General features: G+C 46.8%; 1 protein-coding gene across 16 annotated transcripts in view; it reads right to left on the reverse strand.

The window, feature by feature from the left end:
* Positions 1-17,117, reverse strand: part of EP400 (E1A binding protein p400) — a 107,542-nt gene that overhangs the window by 46,713 nt on the left and 43,712 nt on the right. For all 16 annotated transcript variants that reach the window (XM_086347198.1, XM_086347195.1, XM_086347194.1 and 13 more), the window contains 10 exons: positions 16,462-16,551; positions 11,808-11,915; positions 10,654-10,844; positions 10,229-10,406; positions 5,567-5,703; positions 4,422-4,591; positions 3,945-4,119; positions 3,726-3,862; positions 2,994-3,180; positions 246-412 (listed from right to left, as the gene is read on the reverse strand). In XM_086347198.1, the coding sequence (XP_086203324.1) occupies positions 246-412; positions 2,994-3,180; positions 3,726-3,862; positions 3,945-4,119; positions 4,422-4,591; positions 5,567-5,703; positions 10,229-10,406; positions 10,654-10,844; positions 11,808-11,915; positions 16,462-16,551 (1,540 nt within the window). The remainder of the gene's footprint in view (positions 1-245; positions 413-2,993; positions 3,181-3,725; positions 3,863-3,944; positions 4,120-4,421; positions 4,592-5,566; positions 5,704-10,228; positions 10,407-10,653; positions 10,845-11,807; positions 11,916-16,461; positions 16,552-17,117) is intronic.

Consider the following 17,117-nt stretch of genomic DNA (forward strand, 5'->3'; position numbering starts at 1 on the left):
CACCTGGGCATTTCGAGGAGAAGCAGGTAACCAGATTAGACGATTAGCCTTTCTCTTCACAAGCTGTAGCCCAAGTTCTCGTGTGGAACTCAAACCCAGTCATCCCAGTTCTCCCTGAGAGGCCAGGGTCTCTTTCAGCAGGAGGAAGAGGGGATGCCATCCGGACCCCACGACCCACAGCCAGCCAAGACCCAGTCAGAGGCAGCCAGTGAGCAGGAAGCACCGCTCCACATCACGCCACACACCTGCTGGGCTTCAGTCTGACGGCCGCCGGCCTGCTTGACGGCGGCGGCGCAGTGAACAGCTCCTCAAAGAGTTTCCGTGTCACCTTCTTCTTACCCAGCAGTTCTGCCTCATGGCGAGTCATTTTATTTTCTAAGCCAAGAAGATCAAAAATAGAAAGGTCCGTTTCCTAAGGAAAAAAAGAAAACAATTTTGCTACATGAGGCAGGAAAAAAAATGACTAGGAATCAAAGTGGATTCCAAACTGGGAAGGACAGGCCCTTACTGGCCATCTTTCCAAGAGACGCCCAGCGGGACTTGGTGTGCTCGGTTCCACTTTTTGTGTTTTTTTTTTTTGATGTGAACCATTTTTAGTCTTTAATGAGTTTGTTACAATATTGCTTCTGTTTTATGTTCTGGATTTTTGGCCATGAAGCATGTGAGATCTTAGCTCCTGACCAAGGATTGAACTCACAGTCCCTACATTAGAAGGTAAAATCTCGACCACTGGACCACAGTCAAGTCCCAAGTTCCCCATCAGTAATATGGGAGTGATGGCACGTGGTCATCCCGAGAGGCAGTGGGAAAGAAGAGGGCGGCACTTAGAGACAGAATAGACTCGGCAGAGGAGAGGAACGAGCCTGGGAAACGCTGGTCTAAGCAGACGGAGATGCTTGGTCTTGTCAAGGCGGGGCTGGGAAGAGACCCCCGTGTGCTGGTGTGGGTGCCGTGGGCATGTGGCATGTCTTTGTGTCCAGAGCCCTGGGGAAGCTTGCTCCATCTGTTCTTCTCTTGGGACTTTCTCACTCCCACCAGGATGGTGGGAATCAAAGAGGAGGGATAGCAGGTGTGGGCAAGGAAGTGGAGACATGAAAGCCCTCATCCCTTCACACATGGATGGGGATGGGAAACTGAGCAACTACTGTGGAAAATAGTCTGGTAACTCATCTAAAGGTTAAACATGGACTCAACACATGACCCCACAATTTTTCACCTGTCACACATGTGCCCACGAGAAGAGAGCCCCACAAGAAGGGAGCCCCACATCCATACAAAACTTGTACATGAATGTGCACTCAGTGGCTAAAGAAGTGTAAACCACCTAAGTGTCCATCAGCCTGTGGACAGATGAACATAATGTGGTCCATCCAGACAACAGAGAAAAGAGATTATGACACATGATGCAACATGGACGAACTCTGAAAACACTACGCTCAGTGAAGTAAGCCGCTGACGTGAACTATTTGGACCAGATGAATCCACAGGGTCAGACGCAGGTGGGTAGTGGGGAGGGGGAGGGAGAATGGGAGTGACAGTGTGCGTGGATTTTCTTTGAGGCAATGAAATGCTCTAGCATTAGTTGTGATGCTTGCACAATTCTATGAATATACTAAAACCAACAAACTGTACATTTCAGAACAGTGAGTTTTATGGCAGTGAGTTATCTCAACTAAGCTGTTTTGAAAATGAACACACAACATAAAGACTTCCATTCATGAAACATTTCCCCACCTAAGCAGTATCTTCAGGTAACCTGCTTCTGACTCATCTTTATCCTCACGGCTCAGGTCTTCTCTAACTCAACAAAGGACACATCCCTACGTTAAGAGTAGTGATCACAGTGGCAGCACGACATCCCTCACACTAACTCACCATAAACTGCTCACCAACCGGCCCCTTCTTCAGACCATCATGTACATTAACTGACTCCTCACAAGCGCCTGGTGTGCTGAGGAGACCGAGGCCAACTGAGCACCCAAAGCCGCACCCCTGACGAGGCAGAGCCGGGACCTCCACCCATAACGATCTGGCCCCAGGGTCGTATGCTAAACCTGCACAAGTCTATCCAGGCCACAGAGCTGTTCCCGTTCCTCAGTGTACGTGAGACCTGATCCCTGGTCCTCGGAGTAGAGGCAGCAAAGGGGAACTCAGGCACCAGCCTGCCAGTGGCCTGGCTGGTGGTCAGGGCAAGCTCTCAGTCTCCCGTGTGGAAGCCAGCGTAGGAATGCTGGCCCCCGAGGGCACAGCCCCACCCTACTGACCCGTGAGTTCAGCACACTTGTGTTGGGAATCACCTGACCTAACCCAATCTGTTCTGTTTTAAAATTTGGGGTTTTCAAAAACTTTCATTACCCCCAAATTCAAACACAGAAAGGTATACAACTATACCTTTTTTGGTTTAAAAACAACCAAATTTCCCCACCTAGGGATAGTTGTGTGTGTATGGTTAGTTGCTAGCTGTATCCAACTCCTTCCAACCCCCAGGGGCTGCAGTCTGCTGGGCTTCTCTGTCCATGGGATTCTCCAGGCAAGAACACCTGAGTGGACTGTCATGTCCTCCTCCACGGGCTCTTCCCAACCCAGGGATCAAACCCAGGCTAGATTGTTTATCACTGTGCCACCTGGGAAGCCTTAGGTATAGCTACTAATATTTTAATAAAAAGAGCTGGGTCCCCACCCCCAAATTACACCTATGAAAACACCCCAAGGGTCCTGTAGTTCTAAGTCCCGCTCTCCTTCACACACTCTGCTGTTGCTCACAGGCCAACAGCCAGGGAGGAAAACCCTCAAAGCATCCTTCACATCATGGGCTCGCCCCTCGGGTCCATTCCAAAGCAGGTTCTGGGTCCAGGGCAAGGCCCATCACAAACGCCCTTGATGTTGCCCAGCATCCGGCAATGCAGAACACAGGACACAAGTTAGTGGACACTGATGTCCAGAAGCTCCTGGAACAGAGCTCAATGGAGGCCCCTCTGGCACCCTCTCTGTACCTTCCAGAAGTCTCTGTCAAGCGCCTTCAGGACGAGCGAGGCGGAGCGGTACTGCAGCGGCCCTGCCGTGTAGGAGGACTCCGGGAGCCGGGGTGCCACCAGCCCAGGGTGGTTGCAGATCCGCTGTAGCCTCAGGAGTATGCTCAGCACGTCCACAAAGTGCCCGCTCTTCAGCGCTTCCTGGGTCCTGCGCACATGCAGGAAGAGATAGGAGCATTGCCAGGGGTGCAAACATGTGCCAGCTGGGCTTCTCCCCGTCTGCTATCCCCATCTATGAACGCACAGCTGGTACATCCCCTTGACCTGGTGAGTAAATCTGCCACATGCCAACCCACCTCCATGAGGTTGTGGTTCTGAGACTGGCTCACCACCCCATGAGAGAGGACGGGAGGCCAGAGAGCCAGGGTACGGGTTAGACGTCGGGGCACCCTCCATGGCATGCCCCCAAAGAGCAACAGGGCAGGTGTCCCAAAGAGCCCAGGGGTCTGTCTGGGTCGGGGAAGGAATGCCCTGACTCCACACGAGTCCTCTCACACTGGCGGCATGCTGTGCTCCTCCTGGGCCGGCTATGGGCAGAGCCTCTGACAGGACCAGGGAGGAGATAGGACTGTTGAGCCCGAGATGAGCGTGGCCTCCAGCTCCAGGCACCCACCTCCCGAAAAGGAGCCTTCTAAAAGACCAGAGGAGGCCCTGCTCCGTGCGGGCAGAGAGGGTGGGGGGGGGCACACTCACCCAGGCTGCAGGATGACATCCTCGTACAAGGCCTTCTGTCGATTGGAGAGGCGGCACTTGAGGACATGCTCATATTTCTTCGTCAGCTGCTTCTCTACGTCTCTCTTAGTTCTCCGCAAAATGAAGGGCTGTGTCACCTGAAAAGAGAGAGCTCTCCATTGTTTCCTTTCCAAAAACAGTGTCACAGCCATGCTACGTCAGGGGCCCGCGGGCGCGTACCCGGTGCAGCCGGATGACCACTTTGTGATAGTAGTCCTGGTTCTCCTCGTTGGGGGCCTTCAGGGGGAAGTGCAGGTAGGGCCTGGAGATGCCGGGGATGAGGAAGTGCACCATGGTCCACAGCTCCAGGAAGGTGTTGTGCAGGGGAGCGTCGATGAGGAGCAGGCGCTGCTGGCTGAGTACAGGCGGAGAGACGACTCAGGGTGGGCAAAGAATCGCTCTCTCTGACAATACTCAAGGAGAGGGACAGTGATCCTGTGGAGCCTGCACACACGCATGCGCACACACAAATTAAGTTAATGAACTGAATTAGGCAAGAGCCTTGGGTCTCCTCAGCCCTCAAGTGCTGAGACAGAGGTGAGGGGGAGTCCTTGCAGCTGAAAGGCCATTTGGGGGTCTGCAATTCCCTACAGTTCCTCCAAGGAACCTTTACATCAGCAACACAGAGCACAGGGCATGTGGCAGGGGCAGTCAGACCTCTGCAGGGTGAACACAGCCTCCCAGTGCCTCTCGGTCATGCCCTTCACGCGCTGCATCTCATCGATGACCAGGCACTTCCAGCGCACCCGCGTGAAGGACGCGAAGCCCTTGAAGAACTGCTTGTAGGATGTGATGCAGATGTTGAAGCTGTTGGGCTCCGTCCACTCCTGCAGCACACAAGCCAGGCCTCACCACCTCCTCGGGCGCAAGCCGTCGGGAGAGGATTCACCACCCACTTACCCTGTCCCCATCACCGTCGCTCCACTCTTTTTTCTTAATAATTTGCTGCCACCACATAGAAAATGGCTGTTTGTATTTTTAGGATCTTTTTTCTCTAGGAGGCTAAGGCCCTCGTGTGGACAAATTAAGAAACTGCTTTGGGGGCATTAACAATTGCTTTTGGAAAATACAATAGCACGCAGTATCCTGAAGTGGGGCTTGTCTTCATGGTATATAATCTTAGTGAGGGAAACATACATTCAGAAGCTGACAGGAAACACGAATAGCTATGTTGCAACTGACTACATTTAAGGTTTTAAAGAGCAGTAACCAGAGATCGTAAAAATAAAAAAGAAAAAGCCAAGAAGAGACACCTCAGAGAAAAACACTTTTTTAGTAACTACTACTCAACACAGTAGAGTTTAACCATAAGCCATATTTTTCTCTTCAATGAATAACTGATCTGGAACATTTACTTAGAATCTAGTACTAGAAACTACTGGGCAGAAAATAGATACAAGTCCAAATCTGTTTCAGAAGCTCTTCTGTTTGTCACAAATACTCCTTATAAACACGTCCATGGGAATTATTTATGGATTTATAATTCAGAACCCAGGATGCATCACAATTTCTCATTTCTGCCTGTGATAACCAACAGATTTATGGTTTAAAAGGATGGTAGCCCCTCCAGAGACCACCTGAGCTCTGCGGGGGGCGGGGGGAACCCTGCAGGCCAGTTTACTAAGTATGGTCTGTTGCTTCCGGGGGCTCCAAGTCCAGACAACTACAAGGTCTGGGGTCTCGCAAATGAGTGATTTACAATAATTACACTAACAAGCATATGCTAACACTTTGAAATCTGCTTACTATAGAAATTAAGATACTTTTCTGTTTCATTCTTTTTCACGTTTAAAATAACATACCTGTCTCTTTGCCTTGAGTTCTCTATGGCTGCCAACATACAAGAGCGTTTTGAGCCCCGGACACCAACGCTTCAACTCGAGCTCCCACTTGAGTATGTTGCAGCTCCTCACAATGACAAGGTGAGGGCCCCAGTTGCCTACAAAGGAGACAGAAGTTTCCTGTGTAACAAAAGCCGTGTGTCCAGTCCAGGCGCCCAGCACTGTGCCTGGTGAGCAAGTGTGTGGGGGAGTCCAGGCACGACTAGAGCAGGCATCACCGGGGACGGAGGGCTGTCCTCCATCCTCCCTACAGAGCAGGACAACATGCTGTGTCTCCACTCCCAGCGCCGCCACAGGGCACACTCCACATAGGTGCTGAAAACGTAAGTGCCCAGTAAAATGACAATTTATTCAAAACCATGGCCTACTAATGTAAGGGGGGCGAAGAACCCTCATCTACACAAAACAATGCTCAGAAAGGAAGAAACTTCAGGCAGGAGCCCTGAACCCAGCACTCAGCAAGCCTCGCTACCCAGGATGGCCCTCCGTCACCCCCACACTATGGGCGCTGGTCCAACACTCATGCTTATGACGGTTGCCAACTGCTAATCAGAACACACCCAAACCATCCCAACCCATCCCAAACCACACAGTTTCAATCTCATTCTCCAGAAAAGTAAGGTTGTTTAAATTACTAGAGTAATACACACATAAATTTCAACTCCTGTGCTATAAAATAAACCTAAACCAAGTTAAAAATCAGGAACGGCAGACTTGGAAAAAATACCTGTAATGCACACATCTATAGGCATAACAGCTAATATGCAAAGCATTATACTGATCCTTAAAAAGAATTATCCAAATGGAAGAAAATATATGCACACAACGTGACTGACAAAGGGTTAACATTCAAAACATATAAACAGTAACTTGAAGATATGCTCAGCACTGCTCATCATTAGAGAAGTGCACATCAATACCACCACCTCGCTCTGGTCAGGAGGGCCATCATCAAAGAGTCCACAAGCAGGACTTCCCCAGCAGTCCACTGGTTAGGACTCCATGCTGCCAATGCAGCAGGCACAGGTTTGATCCCTGGTCGGGGAATGAAGATCCCACATGCCACACGGCATAGCCAAAGAAAAAAGTCTACAAGCAATAAAAGTTGGAGAGGGTGTAGAGAAAAGGGAACCCTCCTACATTGTTGGTGGGAATATAAATTGGTGCAACTGCTGTGGAAAACAGGTGTTCCTTGGGAGTTCCTTAAAAAGACTAAAAACAGAGCTTACCACAAGATCTTGCAATCCCACCCCTGGGTATATATCCAGAGAAATCTCTATTAGAAAAGAGTGAAGGAAGCTAGGAAGAGAAAAACAAATATAACATGGCATAGTGTAGAATCTAAAATACTGATACAGAAAAATTTATTTGCAAAGCAGAAATAAGACACAAACGCAGAGAACAAACATATGGACACCAAGGGGAGAAGGGGGTGGGGAGGAATGAATCGTGAGGCTGGGTTTATACTATGTATAAAACAGAAATTAAGGAAAACCTACTGCAGGAAAGGGAAGTCTACTCAATATTCTGTGGTGGTCTAAACAAGAGGAAAATCCAAAGCAGGATATATGTGTGTGTGTGTATATATAAAACATTCACTTCACTGCACAGTAGAAAATAACACAACACTGTATAAAGCAACTGTACTCCAATAAACATAAAAAATATTAAATAAAAAAAGAAAGAACAGATACTGCATCCAATGTCCACAAAAGCACTATTTCAACAGTCAAGACAAGGAAGCAAAAAAAAAAAAAAAAAAAGACAAGGAAGCAATGTGAATGTCCATCAACAAATGAATGACAAAGATGATGTGGTGTGTGTGTGTGTGGACACACACACGGGGACACACACACACACACACACACACACACACACACACAGTGGAATACTACTCAGCCATAAAAAAGAATGAAATAATGCCATCTGCCGCAACATGGATGGACCTAGATATCATCAAACTGAGTGAAGTAAGTCAGAGAGAAACAAACATTATGTTATCACTTATATTTGCAATCTAGAAAGTATATATAAAAATATATGTAACCTGAAAAAAATACTAATATACATATAATACTGAATCACTTTGCTGTACACCTGAAACTAACACAATAATGTAAATCAAATATACTTCAATTAAATGAAGGAAAAAAACCAGCCAAGAGGAAAATGAACAAGCAAGTGAACTGAAATTTCAGAAAGGACAGGAATTCCCTGGCAGTACAGTGGCTAAGACTCCGTCAGTGCTGAGGGCCCAGGTTCAATCCCTAGTCAGAAAACTAAGATCTCATAAGCTATGTGGCAGTCAAGAAAGAAAAAGAGAGAGAGGAACTTCACAAAGGAAAAAAGACAAGCAGACAGTAACTCTGAAAGGCAGGACTTTACAAGTATAGAAACGCAAACCAACCCCAGTGGCCCTTTCCTCCCAGTGAAAAACAAGATTTTTTTTTTTACTAGCATTTAGCATATTGTTCCACTTCTGGAGAGGAACAGAGTGTCCACAAATGTGTTTATGAACGTGTCTGTCGACACTTGGGCGAAACAGGGCAGGACTCGCCCCAGACTGCCCTGAGGGGTCACCACTGGGGGTGGAAGCAGGTGCATGTGGACAGCTGCAGCCTGTTGTTTTACTTTAAAAAGAAAAGAAGGTGGTGAGTTTATGAGCAATTTTAACTGTGTGAACTTATCAGAACCCCCTCACTCAAACTCTCTTGGAGCTACCCCACTACTCTTGAGGAAGTGGCGAACAGTTTTATGGTTACTCAATGATGCGCCCAAGGACACTGGGCCCCCTGGGGTGAGGGCAGACAGGGGAGCCACATCCAAGGTGAGCCATCCTCGGTCTGTCCCGTGCAGAAGTGGGGCAGGCAGCAGAGGTTCACCCACCCACCCTTCAGAGCCCGCGAAGACCTGCCAAGCACCTGCCTCTGCTCCAACTTGTCAAGCTTCCCAGTAGCTGGACCTTCAGTCTGCTTCCAGCAGCAAGGTGCCCGAGTGACTCCTCCAACACTAGCAGTAACACAAACCTGTAAGGAGGAAGACCAAGGCCCCCACCCGGCCAGCAGACGGGCCTTCCTGGCTCTGTACCCTCCAGCCACCACACCAGCCTCAATACTGCCCCGTGGACACACCAGCAACTCTTTCAGCCTCTGCACCCACCAGCCCACCTCCCCAAACCCCGCGCTCAGGTGGCCACGGCATTCTCAGGCCTCTGCGCAAAGGCCTTGCGAGGTACACGGTACACAACGCCAATATGCCGCATCCGCATTCACTGTGCACCCCTGTGACTACGACAGTACCTGGAATGGGGCAGGCATTAGGTAAGCACCTACAGAATGAATAACTGAGTCACTTGTTTATTCAAATAATGAAATAAAATCCCCTATTTTTGGAAGTGTATGTTGCTTCCAATTTCACGCTATTATAAATATAATAAGAAACATTTTTTTCAACTAAACAAGAGAGGAAACATGGTAGCTTTTCTATCTTGAGATAATTAAAACCAATTTTAAAGTACTACACTGAACACTTTGTGGTACTGGGTCAAAAGCAAACCTATTAACACAAGAAAAAAAGGTCCCAAAGTTGATTCACTTGTATTAAACGTAAGCTTTCAAAACTAAAGGCAAGGCAGAATTATTCACCGAGGACGCTAAGGTAACTGTGTCAGAATCCAGAGGGGCCACAGAGGAAGAAACTACTCCTGGGCTGAAGGAACCTCTATCCAGCAACTCAGGATATCAACTCTTCCAGCTCAAGCGGTCCCGCCCTGCCTCTAAAGCGCTGACACACAGAAGGGTCCCTGGGAGTTGACTAAGTGCTGGAACATGTATGAGCTTCTGCTGCCCTCCATCACTCCACCCCAGGTGCCAGCAGACCCTTCCTTTGGGAGAGGAAACTCACAAGCCCCCGTCCTGGTTAGAGACATGGGCACAGACTCATTTGTAGCCCTGTGGGCACAGAGGGGGGTGAACAGTGCCAAGCTGAACTTCCGTGTGAGTTCAAAGAGCCAAGGGCTGAGGAAGTGGACATTTAGGGTAAAGGGCAAAGCCTCCTGTGGGGGCAGCAGACACCCCGACCCTCTGCTGCTGTGCAGATGCTGAACCCTCACAGGGCTCCAGGCTACTCCCATGGAACCCTCCTGGGAAAGAAGCCCTGTGGGTGGCAGGATCCAGCAGAGAGACAGGAAGGCAGCGCTAGTGATCTTAGCAGGAGGGCCGCTCCCCAACCAGCCCAGGGGCAGACTGCAGGGAGCGCCCAGGCGAAAGGATTCACAGCAATGAGAAGTAGCACAGAGGCCCTGCTGCCCGCTCTGCCATCCACACGAGTGGGCGGCAGAACCCTGGAAGTCACAAAGCCTCAGCCACAGCCGGCTGGATCCTATGTTACATTAGACTTAGAGAACTTTTGAGTTACTCGATGTAGTATCTATTGTGAACGAGAGTTTTGTTGGCTCCAGAGATGAGTGCTTCTAAGCCCTGTTCCCTCAAGTCCTGGATCAGAGTGTAGAGCAGAAAAAAGGAACTGAGAAAAAAGGCCTCCCCCACAACCCTCAAGCTAGATGTACCACTCACGCTTCAGTCTCAGCAAATACAAACTATTTAAACAATGATAGGCTCTTACCTTCGTTACAGGCTAGGTGAGCAAAAAAGGCAATGATCTGCACTGTTTTCCCAAGCCCAGCTTCATCTGCCAATATGCCATTGAGATTCTTGCGGTAGAGCTTGGCCAGCCAGTCCAGGCCGATCTTCTGGTAATCCCTGAGGGCGCCGTACAGCAGGGCCGGGGCGTTCAACTTCACCTGTGGGGCAGACGGGCCAACACACACATCTCAGGAGAACCATTACAATTCTTTCTCCAAAGTGAAGTCAGAGCAGTCACAGGATAAGCCTACTGGAAGGCCATAAAGATGATTCACAGATAACAGAAAAGGAAAGGTCAGTGACTGTTTTTCCCGACAACTTCTGCCGCTGGGATGAAGAGCTGGTTTAGAAGGAGGAACCTTCCCCTCACAGGGATACCATCCCTCACAAAGGGCGCAGCCTCACCGCGGTGCTGATCCGAGCGCTGCCCTTGGGCAGGATGGCTTCAGCCACAGCGGTCACTTCCGCAATGTCCCTGGTATGAGGTTTCCCGACAATCACTCTCTCTGCAGCTTTAAACTGGTCCATGATGAAGAGCGAGTCGATGAGAACCACATCCTTCCGGCTCTCCCGGTCCCCTGGGCAGTCTTCCATGTCTGTGATCAACAGGAAAATGGGATTTGTGGGATCAGAGATGCTGTGATAGTATTATGAGCCCACTTGGCATGAAAAGAAAAAGAAATAAAAAAAAGAATGAAAAGAGAAGGAAAAGAAGAAAAAAGAGAAGAGAAAAAAGGAGTCGACAGAACCCAAATACTTCAAATACAGAGAACGAAGCAGCAAGTTTGTTTTTAATCCACTTTTATACAGCTAACAATGCTCTCCAGATAAACAGGTACAAACTCTTACAGAGTCTGGAGGAGCACTCTGGAAGGCCACTGGGTGAAGCTGGAAAATGTCTGCACAGTGTTAGAGCTAGTACCACTCACAGACTCACGGCCTCTAAGGGTTCAGTAACTGCCCCTCTGCCATCAAGAAAGGAAGGATCAGAAGCATCTAAGTCTGGGCAAGGGGGCCAGCAGCCCCTCCTTAAGTCCAGCTGCAGCGAGGGGTCCAGAAGGCCCTTATATCCCCACAGAACTCTTCTTGGCTCCTCCCTCGTCCACCACCCGCCACAGGCAGCCAAGTCTACCAACCAGAACAGGTGGGGTGAAAACAAGAAGTAGACTCTATGGGGCATAGTCTGTGAACCTGCTTGGAACAGTCAATAAAAGTCAGGTAAAGCCCTTAAAATGGGTGTGCTAAATTAAACAAGCATAGTGCAGCCTGGATAAACATGATAACATCTAGGTGACATACAATCTAGAGAAGACTGTTTCTACACTGTTCACAACTTGATCAAACGTTCTGATAACTATCCCAAGTTGACCAATAAAAATAAAAAGCACAGAATTTAATAACACTATCAATGTAAACTTTATATTAAATATATTTCAACTTTTTCTTTCATCAGACTGAAGTAAAGGTAATTCTTAAACTCTATTTTAAGTGTCCTTCTTCTGTTTGGTATTTTGGCTTTTGTTTTCAAAGCTGAATTCTTCAAAGATGTCAAGACAGACCTTCTTCTTCACTTGTCTCCTCACTGTCAGGCTTAGGTTGGGGCCACTGGAAATTTGGCAGAAAGGCACCTTCATACAACTTCATCAAATCGATCAACGGTAATTCAGCTGGAAAGGATTGCAGCAAGAAAGATTATTTTACACAAACAGTGTCAGCTGGGAAGAAAGGCCCTTTGGGAGAAGGGCCCTTTCACACACAGTTGACCTTGAACACCTCAGGGGTTGGGGTGCTAACTCTGCAGAGGAAAATATGAGTATAACTTCCAGCCCTCCTTGTAAGAGGTTTCTTCACACCTGACCAACCATGGATCGCGGAGCATTGTAGTCTTTACTATTTACTACTGGAAAAAAAAAATCCACGTGTAAGTGGATCCACGCAATTCATACCTGTTGTTCAAGGCTCAACTGTATACTCCTTTCCCTGGCTTTAAAATAATTCCTTAGGAAAAGTGTGTATTTTCTAAAAGCACATTTATTTTAAAAAAGCTAATAATGATTGCCCATTACTGATACAAAGTATAAGACATTTTCTTTATAAAGTAAGGTAAGAATCTTTGAAATGAGAAACTCAACTTTTGTTCATAAAAGAATACTCCTAAAATAACCCAAATACAACCTAATAAATGTACATAAAACTTATAGATTAATAAATGAAAACATAAAAATATCACTAATGGAAATAATTGGTGGAGATGACACATAAAAATACAAAACATCAAATAAAAGTCACGAGTAAAAAATGTTCAAAAAGGATGATTAAAGATTATTAGCCTTTTTGTATAAAGAGCTCACCCTAATTGATCAAATAACGCAGCAAACTAAAGCCCCGGCCACAGTGGGCAAGGGATATGGAGCTGTCACACACAAAAAATAAAGGGCTCATGAAGTATTTAACTGAGCCTCTCCAGAAACCAGTGCACGATTGGTCCTCCATCACACCAGCAACCATCTTAAAAACTGTAATGCTGGACCAATATACGGAGTCAAATACTCTCAACACTGCAGGTGGTGGTATAAACAGGCTTATTTCTCTGGTAACCAGTATGAAAAGCTGAAGGGCTTTAAATGTCATGCCCTCTAATGTCATTATTTCCCAATTCCATGGGTCTGTCTGGGGAAGTAACTGGAAACCAGGACTTCAGGTTCATGTTCAAACACAGTTCCACATGGTGTTACGATAAAACAAGGCAAAGAACACTGTGAGCTAGGTATCTGTGACACAGAAGCTTTTCTGAATATTTATTGTATGTCAATAATATTGGTAGTCAAAATAAGAAATGCCACAGAGAAGTACCCCAAAAGAATAGTAGGAAAGGCACTATCTGTTTAAGACTTAATATTCTAGTGACAGATTTGCTCACAATTTAAACTATTCATCACATGGGGCTGACAGGTAGATATGTGATAAAGCCAAGCAGAAGAAATTATGGAAGAGAAGTGGTAGGTACATGGGTGTTCATAATAAGGTTCTTTACTTCTCTGGTTTGTCTGAATGTTTTCGTAACGAAATACAAGGAAATGTGCATATACATCATATGATGGCTATCAAAGTAGGAACAAAAAAGGAGAAACAACTGAAAAACTACTTCATCAATTAGATAATTTAGTAAGGTGTCTTGGAACAAACTTAATTCATGGAATCAACAGCTTTCACACATAAAAACTAGCCTGAAGACATAATGGAAGAAAAAATCCTACTCAGAAAGTATTTCTATACTTCTTTAGATAGAAAGTATTTTAAATACTTAGAATTAAAGTTTTAAAAAATTCACGTCTACATAAAGAAAGTGCTGAAAGTTTTGTGAAGGGCGTGAGAGGAGACTCAACCAGGAAGAGGCACCCTGTGGATGGATGAAGACACGCCCCCAGTGACACCATTCATGGCACTCACAGGCTGGTCAGCTTCCCCCAGTGGTCAGGGCTAACCAGGGTGACCACCAGATGGCTTGAAATGACAGTGAGTAGCTTATAAGGCTCCACTGTAGGAGATACAGACGCTCATGGACCACCTCCTCTGGGGAGACCAGCCTCCATTCCACCCTGTTCTGGGGACGCTAGAACAAACCCCCAGAGAAGTCCCAATGTGAGGGGACTGGGGCTCACCTGCCAACAGCCAGCCAGCTAGTTGTGGGTGGCCGGAGGGGCAGGGCACAGACCGGAAACTGGGCCTGCTGATGGCTGCATCCCCGCAGGACCCAAGCCAGAAGCACCCAGCTGCGCTGCTCCCAATTCCTGCACTACAGGAAGTGGTGGAAGAGCTAAAGCTCCAAGTTAACACAGACTCTACCAAGTCAGGGATGCACACGAGAATGAGAAAGAATGAGAAAGGCCTACAAGAACATAAGATAAGGTGAAGCTCAAAGACTAAGAGGTGAAACAGAACACTGCATTTGAACCAGTCATGACCAACCACCGCAAGTTACTGTCTTTCCAGGTGAAAATGCCCCTCTCAAGTCAAGAACAAGTCAAAGGCCAGGGAATTCCCTGGTGGCCCAGTGGTCAGGACTCCACGCTTTCATTGCTGAGGGCCAGGGTTTCAACCTCCAGTCAGGAAACCAAGATCCCTCAAGTTGTCCAGTACAGCCAAAAACAACAAAGACAAGCCAAAGGTGTCCACCATCAACACTTTTGTTGCTACACTTTTTTGCAAGAATGGTAATAAAAGGATCAAGATTATAAAGAAAGAACATTATTCTCTGGGGATGAAGAGGTTGTATACATACAAGCAACATGAGAATTCAGCAGTGTTGCTGGATTTAAGATCAACAAATAAAAATCAACTTCATTTCTTTACACCAGCAAAAAAATTAAAATGTAACCTTAAAAATACACCATTTTTTACAGCTTTAAAAAATATATTGCACCTAGAACTAAATCTAACAAAAATATACAACCAGAAAACATTAGTGGAAGCTATTTAAAGAGATCTATGTAAATGGAGAGACTATTTTGATCACAGTTTTAAAAAGCTCTTCATAGAGACATGGTTCTCACCAAACACCCACTAACTCAACTACATTTACACCAAAATCCCTAATTGGTTCTCTGAAACTTGATAAGTTGATTCTGAAATAAGCCCCAAATAGTCAAGGCTCTCCTCAAAGAAGAATGAGGCAAAAGGCCTGACCTAGCTAGACCGCAAGAATTATTATAGGGCTTCCCTGGTGGCACAGTGAATAAAAATCTGCCTGCCAAGGCAGGGGGCATGGGCCAGGAAGATTCCAGACGCTGCAGAGCAACTAAGCCCCTGGGCCACAACTACTGAACCTGAGCGCTAGAGCCCCTGCTCCGCAACAAGAGTGGCCATTGCAGTGAGAAGCCTGCACACCACAAAGGGCAGCCCTTGCTCGCTGCAACTTGAGAGAAGTCTGTGCGGTGATGAAGATGCAGCGCAAATAAAAATAATAAAAAATAATTTTAAAAAATAGTATTATATAAAAAAAGAATTACTATAAAGCAAGAACAATCAACAGAGTGTAGTATTGGTATAAACCGACCGATAAAACAATAAAGGTCCCAAAAAAAGCTGTGCATATCAGGAAACCTAATATCTGAGTTGACACCGGGCATCACTGGGGAAGGATGGCTGTTTCAGATGGCACTGAGACAATCTGTAATCCATTGGCGGGGGCGGGGAGAAACACTGCACTCTTATTTCACACTAGAGACAAAATCAACTTGTGGTGAATGAAAAGACATCAGTATGAGGGCAAAAAAATTTTAGACAATACGGAAAGACATCCTTTTGATCTTGAGATTAAAAAAAGTTTTTTTAATCAACACTGACAAACTCAAATGCACTAAGATTAAGAACACTGATTTCTCAAAAGGCATCACAAAGAGAATGAAGACCCACCCCAAACCAACTGGAAAAAGGTCACTACGACAAACATCACTGACAAGGAAATGTGCCCAGAACTGGTGAAGAACACCCACCGTGAGTACAGGAAAGAAAATGCAAAACCAAGCTGGTAAAGATAGCGGTAAGAAGACACTGCACTTCGTGGGTAATGCTCCCCCCCACCACAGGATGACAAGAACAGGTGCTCCTGAGACGTGGGGCCTGAGACAACCGCTCTAACTCTGACGGGGCACCACCTCATGTGTGCATACCTCACAAGCCGACCCTGCTACTCCAAGCAGACGCTCCCGCACGTGCACACAGGAAACACTCGAATGATGCACACAGCACCATCTATCAGGACAAATGCAGGGGAACCACCAACACCCCACCAACAGTACAACCTACAACCCGCGACACAGGCACACACCCAACACTTCAGCAGTGAGAATTAATGAACTTATAGCAACACAGGACCACAGGGGACAAAAATCGGCAACAGAACTGAGAAAAGCAAGCGGATGAGCCTCCAGAGTGGTTCTGTTTATACAAAGTTTCAACATACAAGCAAAGCTGTAGGTAGTTTAGGATTTACGTGCCTGGAAGGGGTAAAATGGAGCCAAAGAAATGATAAAGGCAAGTTTCAGGCTGGCAGTCACCCCTGGGAAAGGTTACCCCATACTCTATCCAACCCTGGGCAGTGTGGTTGGCTACAATGAACGCAATATATTTGGGCTTTTACACCTTACTCTTAAACGTTTATAATGGCTTAAATGCTCAATAGAGCACTTTCAGTAAGCTGCTCAGGCCTACCTTCTTTGGCTAGATTAGACAGCTCTGTTTGGTGATCCACGACCCCTTCATTCGCTTCTTCCTCTTCAATCGTCTCCTCCTCATCTTCCACTGAAATGTCATCACCAAATGTCAGAGAGAGAGACTCCACGTCAGCTTCTCTTCAGCTATTCATGAAACACTACAAGACTCCAGAACTGTTTCACACAGCTATTACAGAAGTTAAAACTAAGTCCTAATTTCTCAGGTTGAATCTGGAAATGACAGTATATATTAAGTGAGCAAAAAACCAGGGACCATGTTTTATACTTTCTCTTCCTTTTCAGGGTGTGAAATAAAGCCTGGTTTTTCATCACATGACAGACCTTATTCAGGCCAAAATAGGAAGCGACGTGGAACTTCTTGTCCACCTGCAGAGCCCACTACAGAAAAATCCATGAGCGCTTTACATGGCGTCACTGCAAATTCACCATCGCCATTTTGGAGGCTCCAGCTGAAAATTCCTGGAGCTCAGCTCCTGTCCTGCACCCCTGCCCCGGAATCCTGGCAGAGAAAAGGCCACCAGCACCCAAGTGGAACTCCACCCACCCTCGGGCCACTGCTCCATCTGAACTGAGCCCTCACGACAGCAGGCCTTTCTTCCCGCTAACTCCTCAACACTAACCACCTCTCCTCCC

The sequence above is a fragment of the Bos grunniens genome, chromosome 17 (genome assembly GCF_055505025.1).
Source record: "Bos grunniens cultivar Pamir isolate PY7600 chromosome 17, Bosgru_T2T1.0, whole genome shotgun sequence".
Taxonomy (NCBI): domain Eukaryota; kingdom Metazoa; phylum Chordata; class Mammalia; order Artiodactyla; family Bovidae; genus Bos; species Bos grunniens.